The sequence below is a fragment of the Anser cygnoides genome, chromosome 33, assembly GCF_040182565.1.
Source record: "Anser cygnoides isolate HZ-2024a breed goose chromosome 33, Taihu_goose_T2T_genome, whole genome shotgun sequence".
NCBI lineage: Eukaryota > Metazoa > Chordata > Aves > Anseriformes > Anatidae > Anser > Anser cygnoides.
Window position 1 is genome coordinate 1,727,966 of NC_089905.1, and position 14,492 is coordinate 1,742,457.

The 14,492-nt window shown below is 66.7% G+C and overlaps 2 protein-coding genes across 6 annotated transcripts; one reads left to right on the forward strand and one right to left on the reverse strand.

The window, feature by feature from the left end:
- Positions 1-2,993: 2,993 nt before the first annotated feature.
- Positions 2,994-10,115, reverse strand: RHBG (Rh family B glycoprotein). Of its 4 annotated transcripts, none has more exons than XM_066986120.1 (10): positions 9,798-10,115; positions 8,459-8,645; positions 7,736-7,886; positions 7,479-7,626; positions 7,027-7,193; positions 6,702-6,839; positions 6,416-6,549; positions 6,182-6,303; positions 5,950-6,011; positions 2,994-3,511 (listed from the first exon to the last, which is right to left on the reverse strand). In XM_066986120.1, exons 1-10 carry the CDS (start codon positions 9,979-9,981, stop codon positions 3,446-3,448), a joined length of 1,359 nt encoding a protein of 452 aa, XP_066842221.1. In that variant the 5' UTR covers positions 9,982-10,115; the 3' UTR covers positions 2,994-3,445. The 4 variants fall into 4 exon arrangements, with proteins under 4 accessions (XP_066842221.1, XP_066842220.1, XP_066842222.1 ...); XM_066986119.1 differs by having other exon boundaries at positions 5,938-6,011; XM_066986122.1 differs by having other exon boundaries at positions 3,492-3,511; positions 5,938-5,992.
- A 1,276-nt stretch (positions 10,116-11,391) lies between these two features.
- On the forward strand, positions 11,392-14,162 carry HAPLN2 (hyaluronan and proteoglycan link protein 2). Of its 2 annotated transcripts, none has more exons than XM_048054307.2 (6): positions 11,392-11,747; positions 11,834-12,069; positions 12,248-12,598; positions 12,767-12,883; positions 13,052-13,237; positions 13,336-14,162. In XM_048054307.2, the coding sequence occupies exons 2-6, from the start codon at positions 11,865-11,867 to the stop codon at positions 13,617-13,619; spliced, it is 1,143 nt and encodes a 380-aa protein (XP_047910264.1). In that variant the 5' UTR covers positions 11,392-11,747; positions 11,834-11,864; the 3' UTR covers positions 13,620-14,162. The 2 variants fall into 2 exon arrangements, with proteins under 2 accessions (XP_047910264.1, XP_047910263.1); XM_048054306.2 differs by having other exon boundaries at positions 11,393-11,747; positions 11,849-12,069.
- The last annotated feature ends 330 nt before the right edge of the window (positions 14,163-14,492 follow it).

The window sequence follows — 14,492 nt, forward strand, 5'->3', positions numbered from 1 at the left end:
TGTTCCCGGCCCTTCGCTTCATATTCGCCTTGTAAATAGACTTGACTCCCGCTTTTTGCCGGGGCCTTTATTCCCCCTTGATTTTATTTTATCGTTCTCGGGACCTGGCGGAAGAAGGAGCCGATTGTTCACCCGGTGGCACCAGCGATTTTAATTGCTGTGCCCCCGGTGCTGGCACCCGGGGGCTCGTTACGCTGCTGGCAACGAGCAAACGGAGCTCCGTAATTGCAAGGGGTCAAAGGGGTGCTCCTGCTGGGGGTGGCTTGGCAGCGGGGCCAGGCTTTACCCCCCCCCCGGCTTGGGGTCAGGGAGGGAAACTGGGGGGCTCTGGGTCAGGATCCGTTCACTCCGTGTCCTCCTGTCGCCAGATAACGCAGGGGTCCAGGGGGATTTGCACCCATGGGTGGTGCCGGGGTGCCATGGGGTGCTTTGGGGTGCTGGTGTCAAGCACCGGGGGTGCTGCCGGGGCTCCTCCTCGGGCACGGCGCCGCTGGTGTTGCCGAGGCCCCGATGCCAGCACCGGTGATGCCGCGTGGCCGCGGGGAGCCCCCAGGCGCTGCTCTTTGTTCGGAGCGGGGATGCTCGGGCCCCTGCTCCTCTCCGGAGCCTCCCCTCTCCCATATGGCGCCCATTATCAGGCGCGTGCCCCAGCCCCGTCTGACACGGAGCTTTACAGGTGTCGCTCGGATAACGATTCACACTCCAAGGAAGGTGGGAAAGATGATTAGCTGGCTTTCTATCAACCCGCACACGGCATCAGCTGGGCCGGGGGGGGGAGGCGGCGGGGGCCGCCGATGTGTAAGGACACGTCGGGAGCCCAGGCTTTGTCCTGTCCCTAATTCCAATGCACTCGTGGGCACCCCTTTGTGTGCCTTAGTTTCCCCAGCTGTAGCAGAGAGATGTTGTTATTGCCTCGCCGTGTGAAACACCCTCGGAGCAGCTGATTGAGCTAAATAAAAAAAAAAAAAAAAAAAGAAGAGGTGATTCAGGCAGGGCTCTCGGCAGCTGGGCTGCCGCGGGAGAGGGCGAGAGAGCTGGCGCAGTCGGGGCTCCCGGGGGACAGGGCTGGGAGCAGGGGGGGGCGACGTGAGTTAGATGAGCCCGTGGCTATAGCAAAAAGCAAAATCAGCTTTTCTGCCCCGTCCTTTGCGCCTGGGCCGTGCTGCGTCCCCCTGGGCTGGGCTGCGGGTTGTGAGGGGTCACGGAGCACAGCGTGCCCTGCCAGGCGGGGAAACTGAGGCACGAGGGGTCTCGGGGCTGGAGAGGCATCAGGGTGAGGAGCTGAGGCTGCGCCCCACGGGGATGTGACCGTCACCCCAACACCATCACCCGTCCCGGGCCCCCGGTGCCGCGGGAAGAGCCGGCGCTGCCTCTCCCCGCAGAAGCGGGGCTCCGGGATTATCCGCTCAGCCGCGCCATCTGTTCGCCAAACTGCCATCATTATGTTCAACTTGGGAAGAAAACGGCCCCTACAGAGAAGCAATTTGTTCGCTGACGAAACCTTTCAGGCTCTCGCCGTCCCACCCGACCCTCGCCGCCGCGCAGGCGAGCTCTCGGCGCGCTCGCCCGGCTTAAACAATCCTGCGGGGAGCGCGGCGGCGCGCGAGCCGGCCGTGGGGAGGGTGCGGGGCTCCCTAATCCGATTACCAAACATAACAGCCCTCGGAGGGGCCGGGGTGGGCGAGGGGAGGAGGAGGAGGAGGAGGAGGAGGGAGGTGGGCTTCGCGCCCGACCCCTGCGTCAGGGGTCTCGCAATGATCTCACTGGAGGGGCTTTTCTTCCCCTCGCAGTGGGTTGCTTTTGAAACGTGCCGGGAGGGGATGAAAAAGGGGCAAGGGGCTGCCTGGGAAAGAGAGGAGGGGAGGGGAAGGTGGGGTGGGAAGGGGCTGGGGGCTGCTGGCCGGAGCCCTGCCCCGCTGCTGCTTCTCCATCCCGCGTCCCCGTGCGTGCCGGGGGGGGTCCTGGCCGTGGGATGCGTCCCCCCAGTGAACAGAGTGGGGCTGGGGTCTCTGCGTGGGGCGAGGGCAGCAGAAGCCCCCCAGTGGCCGTGGTGGCAGCGGGGACGGAGCCGCGTGTCCCATTGCCACGCGCTTTTTTTGTGGGGTTTCAGTGGCACCGAAGCCCTGAAACTGTCTCGGTTTCACCGGGTTTCCTGTAAGGAACGACCGAACCCCAGGCAGGTTCAAGCGGGGTTTGACGCGCGTCAGAGCCCAAAGCCGGGAACTTCTGCTGTGAAGCGATTCCTTTCCTTCCACCTTTGATGCAGTCGTTTCAGGTGCTCCAAGAGCAGCAGGAGTTAACAGGCGGCGGTGCCGCACGTGGCCGTGTCGGGTGGGCAGCAGGGCGCAGAGCCCCGTCTCCCACCGGTGTCACCCCACCTCCCGCTGCCCCCCACCCGGGTGCCAGCCCTGGGTGGGATGGAGCTGCCCCCCCCCCCCCCCAAGGGGACAGCACCGGGGGGTCCCACCTGGCGAGCGCCAGAGTCTGGCACCAGAGGTGTGAAAGCCTCTGGCAGCTGCCGGCAGGATGAGGCCCCCCCAGGCACCCTCCTGTGGGGGACCCCGGCACGGCCACCACGGCCCCCTCCACGAGCCCCCGGATCGGATGAGGATTTGGCCGCGGGAGCATCCCTCGCTCAAAGGGGCGACGCTTTCCTGGTTTGGGGGGCTTCTGCTCGGCCACAGTCCCCGTGTGCGGTGCGGGGTGGGAAGGGGGAGGCAGGGGCCACCTCCGTGCTGGGGACCCTGATGTCACCCTGGGCTCACCGGGGCCATCGCACCCTCTGGTGGCGAAGCTCTGGAGGATCCCCCCCCCTTGCGGGCGAGGATCAGAGCAAGGCACAAAACCCACAGGGCCCGACTGGGGCCCCACAGCATCGCCGTATAGGGTGCGGGGGGGGGGCGCCTGGGGGCCTTGCTTTCCCCCCTGGAAAGAAACCTGGAGGCAAATCCGCCAGCAAAGCCGATGCGTGAATTCACGGGGAAGCCCTGAAGTTACGAAAGGAAAGGTATTTTAATTGTGGTGTTCAAAAGCGTCCATCGAAAAAGTCTCTGCTGCTGCTTGCCTTTTACCTAGGTACACCCCTTCCCCTAAGGAGAAGAGCCCCCCCGTAGCTCTCCTCTCTCCCCCACGTCTCAGAGAGCAGCGGGCGGGGAAACTGAGGCACGGGAGCAACACCTCTCACGCCAAGCTGAGCAAGGTCTGGGTCCGTGTCGCGTCCCCGGAGCGAGCCGGGCCGTGCCTTCCTCCCCCGAACCGCTGCAGCATCTCCTCGCCACGCACCCCGCTGCTCCCCAGCCTTAGGGACCGGGTGCTGGTCCCACGGGGGGGACGAGCCCGGCTGCCTGGGCCGGGGATTTGGGGCTGCCCGCACCGCCCGGCGCTGGCGATGCTGCTGGAGGCGTCGAGCCCGGTGCTGCAGGACCTCACCGTGGCGTCGGGGCCGTCAGGCGAGGGTGCTGCCACCCAGCTCCTCGTCGCTCGCCCCAGGGTCGCGTCCGTCCTCGGGCCCCTGCAGCGATGTGGAGATGTGGAGAGGGATGTGGATTTTGGGGGGGGGGGCCTTTAACGGAGCTGCTTCCCACCCTGGGAAGAGGGAGGGTCCCCACCCCAATAAACCCACACGGAGGGTCCCCACGCCAATAAGCTCCCAGGGTGCTCCCAAATAAACCAACAGGGAGGGTCCCCACCCCAATAAACCCCCATGGAGGGTCCCCACCCCAATAAACTCACAAGGAGGAACCCCATACCAATAAATCTACAGGGTCCCCACAGGAAGGTCCCCATGCCAATAAGCCCCCAGGGTCCCCACCCCAATAAACCCTCAGGGAGGGTCCCTACCCCAATAAACCCATAGGGTCCCCACACCGATAAACCCCCAGAATCCCCTCAATAAACCCCCAGGGAGGGTCCCAACCCCAATAAACCCATAGACTTCCCCCCAATAAACCCCCAGGGAGGGTCCCCACTCCAATAAACCCGCAGGGTCCCCCCCAGTAAACCCACACAGAGGGTCCCCACCCCAAAAACCCACAGGGTCCCCCCCAGTAAACCTCCAGGGAAGGTCCTCATGCTAATAAACCCACAGGGTCCCCCCCAGTAAACCCCCAGGGAGGGTCCCCACCCCAATAAATCCCCAGGGTCCCCCACAATAATCCCACGGAGTCCTCCCCCCAGTAAACCCCCAGGGAGGGTCCCAACCCCAATAAACCCACAGGGTCCCCCCCAGTAAACCCCTAGGGAGAGTCCGCACCCCAACAAACCCACAGGATCCCCCCTAATAAACCCCTAGGGAGGGTCTCCACCCCAACAAACCCCCAGGGTCCCCCCCCCAGTAAACCCCCAGGGAGGGTCCCCACCCCAACAAATCCCCAGGGTCCCCCCCAGTAAACCCACACAGAGGGTCCGCACCCCAATAAAACCCCAGGATCCCCCCCACTAAACCCCCAGGGAGGGTCCCCAACCCAACAAACCCACAGGATCCCCCCCAGTAAACTCGCAGGGAGGGTCCCCACCCCATAGGCTCCCCCCAGTAAACCCCCAGGGAGGGTCCCCACCCCAACAAACCCCCAGGGTCCCCCCACTAAACCCCCAGGGAGGGTCCCCACCCCAACAAATCCCCACGGTCCCCCCCAGTAAACCCACACAGAGGGTCTGCACCCCAATAAAACCCCAGGATCCCCCCCACTAAACCCCCAGGGAGGGTCCCCAACCCAACAAATCCACAGGATCCCCCCCAGTAAACTCGCAGGGAGGGTCCCCACCCCAACAAACCCCCAGGGTCCCCCCCCCAATTAACCCCCAGGGAGGGTCCCAACCCCAACAAACTCACAGGATCCCCCCCAATAAACCCCCAGGGAGGGTCCCCACCCCAACAAACCCCTAGGATCCCCCCCAGTAAACCCCCAGGGAGGGTCCCCACCCCAACAAACCCCCAGGGTCCCCCCCAGTAAACCCACACAGAGGGTCTGCACCCCAATAAAACCCCAGGACCCCCCCACTAAACCCCTAGGGAGGGTCCCCAACCCAACAAACCCACAGGATCCCCCCCAGTAAACTCGCAGGGAGGGTCCCCACCCCATAGGCTCCCCCCAGTAAACCCCCAGGGAGGGTCCCCACCCCAACACACCCCCAGGATCCCCCCCAGTAAACCCCTAGCGAGGGTCCCCACCCCAACAAACCCCCAGGGTCCCCCCCACTAAACCCCCAGTGAGGGTCCCCAACCCCAAAAACCCCCAGGATCCCCCCACTAAACCCCCAGGGAGGGTCCCCAACCCCAAAAACCCGCAGGATCCCCCCTAATAAACCCCTAGGGAGGGTCCCAACCCCAACAAACCCCCAGGCTCCCCCCACTAAACCGCCAGGGAGGGTCCCCACCCCAACACACCCCCAGGGTCCCCCCCAGTAAACCTCCAGGAAGGATTACCACCCCAATGAACCCCCAGGGTCCCCCCTCAATAAACCCCCAGGGAGGGTCCCCAACCCCAAAAACCCACAGGGTCCCCCCCCAGTTAACCCCCAGGGAGGGTCCCAACCCCAAAAACCCCCAGGATCCCCTCCACTAAACCCCCAGGGAGGGTCCCAACCCCAATAAACCCCCAGGATCCCCCCAATAAACCCCCAGGGAGGGTCCCCACCCCAACACACCCCCAGGTTCCCCCCCCAGTAAACCCCCAGGGAGGGTCCCAACCCCAATAAACCCCCAGGGTCCCCCCCAGTAAACCCACAGGGATGGTCCCCAGCCCACCAAACCCCCAGGATCCCCCCACTAAACCCCTAGGGAGGGTCCCCACCCCAACAAACCCCCAGGGTCCCCCCCAATAAACCCCTAGCGAGAGTCCCCACCCCAACACACCCCCAGGCTCCCCCCACTAAACCCCCAGGGAGGGTCCCGTCCCCCCCCAAACCCACTTTTACCCCCCCACCCCCCCCCTTTACCTCCCTCAGGACCTTGCTCTCCGCCTCCGGGCTCTCCGGGGCCCACCTCAGCACCCTGCTTCCCAGGAGGGCACCTTGGGGACGGCCGGAGCCGGCCGGGGGCGCCCTGAGCGCGGGGGTCCCGCCGCGCTCCCCGGCCTTCCCCTGCCACCTAGCGGCTGCCCGGGGGGGCCGCAGGGCCGCGGACACGCGTGGGGGGGGGGGGGGGGGTCCCGGGGAAGGGGCTCCCGGAGGAGAAACTCACCCGTGAGGCTGCCCCCCAGGGCGGCGAGGATCAGGGTGACGGGCAGGGCGCAGAGCTGCCACCACGCCTGGCCGCCGGCCGTGCGGCTGCCCTGGGCCACCAGCGGGAACACGCGCTCCAGCCTGAGGGTGGGGAAGGTGGGGGGGGGGGGCTCTGCTCGTGGCTGGAGAAGCCCCCCAGCTCGGGGGGTCGTGGGGCAGCCCCCCCCCCCCCCCAAATTCTGGCTCTTCTCACCTGCCGCCGTAAGCGTCGGCGGTGGCCAGCCCCGCCAGCAGCGTCCCCACCAAGGTGCCCAGGACCCCCGGCAGCCCGTGGACGTTGTGGACCCCGCACGTGTCCTGGATTTTCAGCCTGGAGCGCAGGATGGGCTGGGGGGGGGAGCACGGAGAGGAGGTGACGGGGGGGATGCTCACCAAGGAAGCCGGGCTGCTGCTCGTTTCAGAGCTGATGCGGCCCCCCCAGCGCACCCGGAGGGGGTCCCCCACATCCCCACGTCCTTGGTGTCAGGGGGGGGACTCACCGAGAGGAACCTGGAGCCCAGCAGGGAGAGGTGGCTGGCCAGAAACCCTGCCACGAGGGCCCCGAAGGGGGTGAGCAGCATCTCCCCGGCCATCCCCATCACCGCCGCGCCGACCAGGGCGGCATCCTGGATCTGGGCCTGGGGGAGGACACGGTCAGGGCACTGTTCCCGTGGAGAACGTCACCTTTGGGCTGGGATTTTGGCATGCCACAGGGCTCAAGCTGGGTCTTAACAAAGCCGAGGGAGCCTAACAGCATCCCCTTGCCCCTTTATGTGCCCCGCGGGACGGGACAGGGGTTTGGGTTCAGCTCAGGAGCGGACCTACCGCCTGCAGCGTGCCCTCCTCGTAGAGGATGGGCGAGAGGACGAAGGCGGCCAGGGTGCTCGCTGCCAGCGAGAAGTAGACGTTCAGCACTGCCCAGGGCTCGGCGCTGTCCTGCGCCGTGGTGGCCGAGGCGAAGCTGGGCCAGAAGATCCACAGGTAGAGGGTCCCTGCGGGGAAGGGGGCCAGGCAGGTTTTGGCACCGAGGACGCTCCCTCCAAGGAAAAACTCTTCTCGCTAGTGCCAGGGGACGCAAAAAGGGACCGAGGCCCCATTTGGCAGCGTAGGAGGGTCACGTTGGGCAGGAGGAAAAGCTTTTTCCCCCATCCCCAGGGAGGTGGAGGCCCTCTGTCCTCGGAGGTTTGGTGGCCTCCAGTTGCCCCATCCTAGCTCCGGTGCCGGTCCTCCCACCGCCGTCCCCGTGACCCCGGTGCTGCCGGGCTCGAGCTCCATACCGAGCACAGCGAAGACATCGGGCTGGCGCCCCGCGTCCTGCTGCTCCTCCTGCTCATCCGCGCGGGGCTGGCGCAGGGCTCGCGAAACCATCAAGCCGAAATAAGCTCCGAAGGTGTGGACGGTCAGGGAGCCCCCACTGTCGCTTATCTGGTGGGTGCAGAAAACACGGACGGGGTACAGGATCGGTCCCGATGGATAAGGCAGGTCGTGATGACAGGAGGCCCGCGGCCACCCTGTTTTTGGAGGGGCGACTCACCCCCATGAGGCTGAGCAGGATGAATTCGTTGCAGGCGAAGAGGGGGACCTCCAGCAGGGTCATCAGCAGCATCTGGATGGGGTTTACCCTGCCCAGAACGGCTCCGGACGAGATGAGGACGGCGGCAGTGCAGAAGTCGGCACTGACCATGCTGGGAAGGAGAGGAAAGGCGTGGGGTGGGATCCGGCGCTGCTGGCTGCGAGTGCAGGCACCTGGAGGTGAGCCTGAATCCTGCGGACCCCTACATCCCAAATCCTGGAGGTGAGCCTGAATCCTGCGTCCCGACCCCTACATCCCAAATCCTGCGTCCCAACCCCTACATCCCGTCCCAACCCCTACATCCCAAATCCTGCATCCCGACCCCTACATCCCAAATCCTGCATCCTGACCCCTACATCCCAGATCCTGTGTCCTGACCCCTATATCCCGAACCCTGCATCCCGACCCCTACATCCCAAATCCTGCACCCTGCATCCCGCTGCTCCTGCAGGCCGAGCGGGCGGCCGGCTTCTTGCAGCGTTGGTGCCAAGGGGACGGCGTGGCTTGGGGCAGGCAGGGCCACCGTGCCCCCTAAAAGCTGGCTGACGGCTCGCAAGCCTGGTCCTGCTTGGCCTCCCCATCCTCCGGAGCACAGCGGTGAGTTTTACAGAGGAGGGAGCCAGCGTGCAAGGGATGGAGCCGGGATCGGCACCGTCCCGGTGGCAGCACCCTTCCCTGCCTTACCTCTGAGCACCCACGTAAATCTTGCCCTTCAGGGAGAAGTAGAAAAGCCCCTGGGCCAGGAGGGCCCACTGCACGGCGAAGGCCACGACGAGGAGGCTGGTGGCCACGCTGCCTGGCCCGTAGCGGCCGAGGAAGGCCAGCAGGAACCCAAAGCCGAGGAGAGCCTGGAGGTGGGCATCGCGGAAACCTGGCGGGGAGAGGCACAAGGGGGGGTTTGGGGCATGGGGGGCAGGCACAGGGTCCTCTCCATGGGCGGCAGCGATGCTCGCCCAGCCTGCTCGGCCACCTTTTAGGGTTCAAACAGGTTTTGGGGTGCTGGAGCCTTCAGCCTTCCCCGCCTACGTGTCCCAGCGCCCACGGTGGATGTGTCACCGCCCTTGGAGGTTTCCGGAGGGGACCACGGGCGTACGCCTGTCCCTGCCCGACGTGCGCCTCCTGCGGCTCTGGCTCACCCCACATGCGTCAGCCCCACGCAGATAGCAGCCTCCACAAACCCCATGTGGGGTGCCCCACAGCCTGGAAGCTTCCTGGGGCGGGTGACACGGGCACGAAGGTGGCCAGAGGTGCCAGCCACGGCTGGGGACCCCCCTGCTGCCCCTGGAGACATCAGGGGGACGAGGGGACCCGAAGCGCAAACACCCAGGGGCGTCACCCCACAGCTGGCAGCAAAACCCAGGAGTGGGGACCCATGTCTCCCTTGGGGGATGTGTCCTTCGGGGCCCGGTGCCGTGCCTGCCCCACAGGGACAGGTGACTCAGCACCGGGTGCGGTTACGCGGCGAAACCGGGCGAACCTGCCGGCTGCCGCCCGCGCCGGGGCAAAGGGCTGGTCCCGGGTGAGTTTGAATCACCTGCCTGGCCCCGGCGCTGCCCCAAAGGGTCTGTGCAGGGTGCTGAGCCCCCTGTGATGGCTGAGGGGTACGGTCAGGATCAGCCCCTGGAAAGACAAACACCCTGTGGCAGGGGCTTGGCACAGTTCCCTCGGTGCTACGAACCCTGTGGTTGGTTTTGAAGCCCCCCAAGCGCTGGGAGCAGCTCCTGGGCTTCCCATCAGGGGATGGGGGCAGGATCGGGGCCGCCAACGTGTGTGTGTCCCACAGCAGCCATCCGTGCTGAGGGCTTGCCCATCCTCAGCTCACCTGGGGACTTGTGCCGGGCAGCACATGCTCCTCCCAACCACCGGCCCTCCCCGGGGGGCACCCTGGTGAGCCCCACGTGCCCCCTGCTCCCCTTTAGGGTCCGGTTCGGAGCTGAGCCTGCGCCGAGCACGGCGACATCCAGCAGCACCCAGGGGGACGGGCAGAGCCGGCCCCTGCGCCCCTCGGGGATGGCGTACTCACGGGCGTACCCCGACCCGGGCTCGGGGTCTCTCCGGCTGCAGTTGGACTGCGGGGAGCAGAGGCCGGGGCCGCTCTCGGGGCCGTACCGGACAAAGGCGGCGAAGAGGACGATGGTGAGGAGCTGGAGGAAGAAGCACAGCCCGGCCAGCCGGAGCCTCGAGGCAGCAGCAGTGCCCTCGGCCATGCCGGGGGGGCGGCGAACCCCGGATCGGGCCGGCAGCGTGCGGGCAGCTGCCTGCAAACCCTGCCTGCGGGGCCGCCGGCTCCAGCCCGCGCCCCGGAAGGAAGGAGGCAAACAAGGGCGAGGAGAGGGGCCGGAGGCTGCTGTCGGCAAAGGAGGGGGGATCCCCTCCCAGCCGGGCCAGCTGGAAGGCGAGGGTTTTGTTTGCTTTGCTCTCCTTCGCTCGGCTTTCCGTTGGCTGCCGCTGCCGGGACGTGTTTGTTGCGCGCCCGGAGTGCAAACCCCAAAAAGGAAGAGGAAGAGAAAGGAGCCAAACAAGCGCGTTGCAGCCCGCGTTTGGGAAGCGGCTGCGGTGACTCCGTGCCGTGCCGAGCTGGGACTTCGGGGACCCAGAGCCGGGCCGGGGTCCCCGCGCGGGGAACGACTCAGGGCTGGGGCTGTGGTCGTGGCGGGGCCGCTGGGCGCAGCTGCTGGGAAAATGCGAGCACTGGCACAGCCCCTTCGTGGTGCCGCGGCTCTGGGAAGAAGCAGCCGGCCCCAGACCTCAGCCAGGTGCTGCTGGGGGGGGTTTTAGGGTCTGTTTTGGCAGCCACGCACATGGCACAGAGCCCACAGCAGCCCGGAGAGGAGCGTGCCGGGCTGTCCCGCGTTGTTTTTGCCTTTCTTTGCACTTTTCTGTCCCCACTTTGGCTCGTAAAAATCACTGAATGGCTTGAGCTGCAGGGGGGGGTTGTGGGGGGCTGCTCATGCGGGCAGCTCTGAGGGGGTTACAGCGAGCCAGGGAGGGGGCACGCGGTGCTGATCCCCCCCAGGAGGGTTATTTTCTGCGCCGTGCGAGGCCGGGAGCGCTGTGTCCTCCGGGGACAGACGGCCGCTTGTCTCGCGCTTCGTTGGCCACGAGCTTCGTCCTCCCCTGGAGATGGACCCGGGGGGGGGGGGAGCTGATAAGGGGGGGCCCAGCACACAGCCCCATTGTGCGCCCCTGCTTTGTTCCCGGCCCCAAGGTGACAGCAGGGGAGCCTCTCGGGTGGCTTTGGGTGAGGCCGGGGGGGTGGCAGGAGGGACCCCACACACACACAGGAGCCCCGCAGGATGGCATCGGTGAGCTGGGAACTCGATGTGGGGGGCAGGAATTTAATCTGTGTGGCAGGGAGCAGCGTCCCCATGGGGGGAACTGGTTCCCAGGGGGTCTCTGCCCGCACTAGGGGCTGCGGAGCCCTGCATGGTGCTGACATTTTCCCCTGAATTCCCCGGCTCTGTGGCCTGCGAATAAAAGCACGCTTGTTAGCCGGGAGCGCTGTGTTTTTGCCCAGCAGAACAATAAAGAGAAAGATGCTCACAATGGGAAATTGTGCTTCCTCCTCCCCGTGCGTTCCTCGGGGAGGTGTTTGGGGAAAAAAAAAAAAAAATAGAAAAAAGAGAGAAGAAAGCTGGAAGAGACGGGGACGGGGCAGGGAGCGAGGGCGCAGCCATGGGAGCAGGCACGAAGGGGCCGCGGGGCCGTGGGGCTGCCGGGACGCTGCCAGCCCACGGACGGTGACGGTGACGGTGACGGTGACAGCAGCGTTGGCCCACGGGGAGGGCAGGGGCCAGCTGGGAACACCCGAGGCCACCCTTGCAGCCCCGCGTCCCCTCTTCCCGGCAGCACCACGGCGCAGGTTTGAGCTTCCCAGAGCCCTCGGTGCCATGTCGGGGCGGCTGTGACGGAGCCGGGACGCGAGCGCTGGGTGCTGGAGGGGTGGATGGCCACGGCGGCTCCCCTGGGGACGGTAAGAGGTGGCAGGGACCGAGGGCGGGGTGGCATTGGGGGGGTCCAATCCTGCCCGGCTCAGTGCTGTGCGCATCCCACGTGGAGATGTCCCCTTCACAGGGCAAGCATTGAGGTGATGGCTGCGGATGTCCCCACCGCGTCCTCTGGTCCCCAGCAAGGCCGGGGGCCATCCCGCTGCACGTCCCTGAGCCCATCACTCCCCCCGGGCACCCTCCTGCCCCCAGCTCCAAAGATGCTCCGGCTTCTCCTGCTCAGCTCCCTCTGGCTCCTGGCAGCGTCCCCAGCCTCCAGCATCTTCCAGCGGCCCACGGGGAGCCCGGGTACGGAGCGGGGACGGGGACGGGGGGCACAGGGAACTGCTGCTTGGGAACGGTGCTGGGGGCTGAGCTGCGCTGAGCCAGGATGGGTGCTGGAAGCCAGCTGGGGGTGCTGATGAGGGCGGTGGGGAGATGTCTGGGGCCGCTGAGGTGCTCTGAGCCGGTGCCCGGCTCCCCGCAGCCGCCCCGCGCCTGCAGTACCTGCTGGAGCCCCTGCACGGCGCGGTGCACACGCAGCGCGGTGCCACCGCCACGCTGCCCTGCGTCCTGCGCGCCCTGCCCCGCAACTACCGGGTGAAGTGGAGCAAGGTGGAGCCGGCCAACTACGGGGAGAGCGTCATCATCATCACCAACGGGCTGTACCACAAGAACTACGGGCCCCTCAGCCCCCGGGTGCGCCTGCGGCACAGCCACCGCTACGACGCCTCGCTCACCATCACGGACGTGGCCTTGGAGGACGAGGGGCGCTACCGCTGCCAGCTGGTCAACGGGCTGGAGGACGAGAGCGTCTCGCTCACGCTGCACCTCGAGGGTGAGCCTCGGCTGCCTCCCGGCGGGGAGAGGAGGCCGCGGGTCCCCGCCGTGCCCCCCCTTTGCAATGCCCCTTGCTCCTCAGCACCAGGTTCTCGAGGGGAATGAGCCAAAACCCACTCGGGGAGAGCATCTCCGTCCCCTCCATCCCTGTCCCTGTCCCCCCCAGGCGTTGTCTTCCCCTACCAGCCCAGCAACGGGCGCTACAAGTTCAACTACCACGAGGCCAAGCGTGCGTGCGAGCAGCAGGACGCCCGGCTGGCCACCTACCAGCAGCTCTACAAAGGTACCGCCCTGCTGCTGCGGGGGGACCCAAAAAAACCCTTCCTGCCCCCAAAACACGCCCTGCTGGGCCGCGGAGGAGGGAAGAGCTGCATGGCAGCGGTGACGCTGAAGTCCCCGGGGGCAGCACAGCCCCATCCCTCATTTTGTCCTCCCTCCGCTCGCCCCGCAGCCTGGACAGAGGGCTTGGACTGGTGCAACGCGGGCTGGGTCCTCGACGGCACCGTGCACTACCCCATCATCAACTCCCGCGAGCCGTGCGGCGGCCGCCTCCTCCTGCCCGGCGTCCGCACCTACGGGGCCAGGGACAAGCAGCGGGACCGCTTCGACGCCTTCTGCTTCACCTCGGCGCTGCAAGGTGCCGCCGGCGCCCCCCCGTCCCCGGGCACGGAGCCCACCGGGGGCCCCTCCTGGGTCCGGTGCCCGCTCACCCTCCATGTCCCCATGTGTCCCTAGGTGAGGTCTACTTCATCCGGGGCCACCTGAGCTTCAAGGAGGCCGGGCAGGCGTGTCGCAACCACGGGGCCGCCATGGCCAAAGTGGGGCAGCTCTACGCCGCCTGGAAGTTTTCCGGGCTGGATCGCTGCGACGGGGGGTGGCTGGCGGACGGCAGCGTGCGGTACCCCATCACCGCCCCCCGGCAGCGCTGTGGGGGGCTGCCCGAGCCCGGCGTGCGGAGCTTCGGCTTCCCCAGCAAGGAGCAGCGGACCTACGGCACCTACTGCTTCGCGGGGGCGTAGGAGAGGTGGGCTGAGCCCAGGGGACGGCGCCGGCCCTCGGCACCCAGGTGGGGAGCTCGAGGTGGGGCTGGGGGTCTCGGGGTGGTGTTGGGTGGCTCGTGCATCCTCTGGGGGAGCGGTGGGGCTGAATTGGGGTGGCTCGTGCATCCTCTGATGGTTTGTGCATCCTCTGGGGGAGCGGTGGGGCTGAATTCGGGTGGTTTGTGCATCCTCTGGTGGAGCCATGCATCCCCTGACGGAGTGATGGGGCTGAATTCAGGTGGCTCTTGCATCCCCTGGTGGAGCTGCTCCCCCCATCCCAGCTGCTCCAGGGCTCGCCTGGCACTGGGGGCTCGCTGGAGAAGCCGGTCCCATTACCAGCCCAGGAAAGGGGGCTCCAATACCCCCCGATCCCCCCACCCCCGGTGTTTCCCTCGCCCCATTCTCGCTCCCCGCAGCTGTGAGGACTGGCCGGTGCAGGCGCGCTGGAGAGCTGGGCATTAACGAGCGTGACTAATGGAGTTTCGCTTTCTTAATTAATAAAGCGACGGTAAAGCTGCATGACGAAGCTGTGCCCTCATGTGCCCTCTGCCCCCGGGACCTCCTGGGCTCTCAGCGATGGGGATCTCCAAGGACTTCTTGTTTCGAGCAGGGGACAGCTTATAGGGACCCCCCCCCTCGGGGTGTCCTGGTGTTATCGGTGTCCCTGGCACCGCACTGGGGGGGTTTCTGGGTTGGTGACACAGCCGGGGACAGTTATAAAAAGCACTGGCGCTGGAGATAGCAGCGTGAGGAGACACGGGTGGCCCCAGCCCTGCGAGGTGCCCCCTGCCTCCTGCACGTCTGCCAGCAGCAGCTTCCCAGCCCAAACCCTGCCGGGTCCCCGCGGCCGCC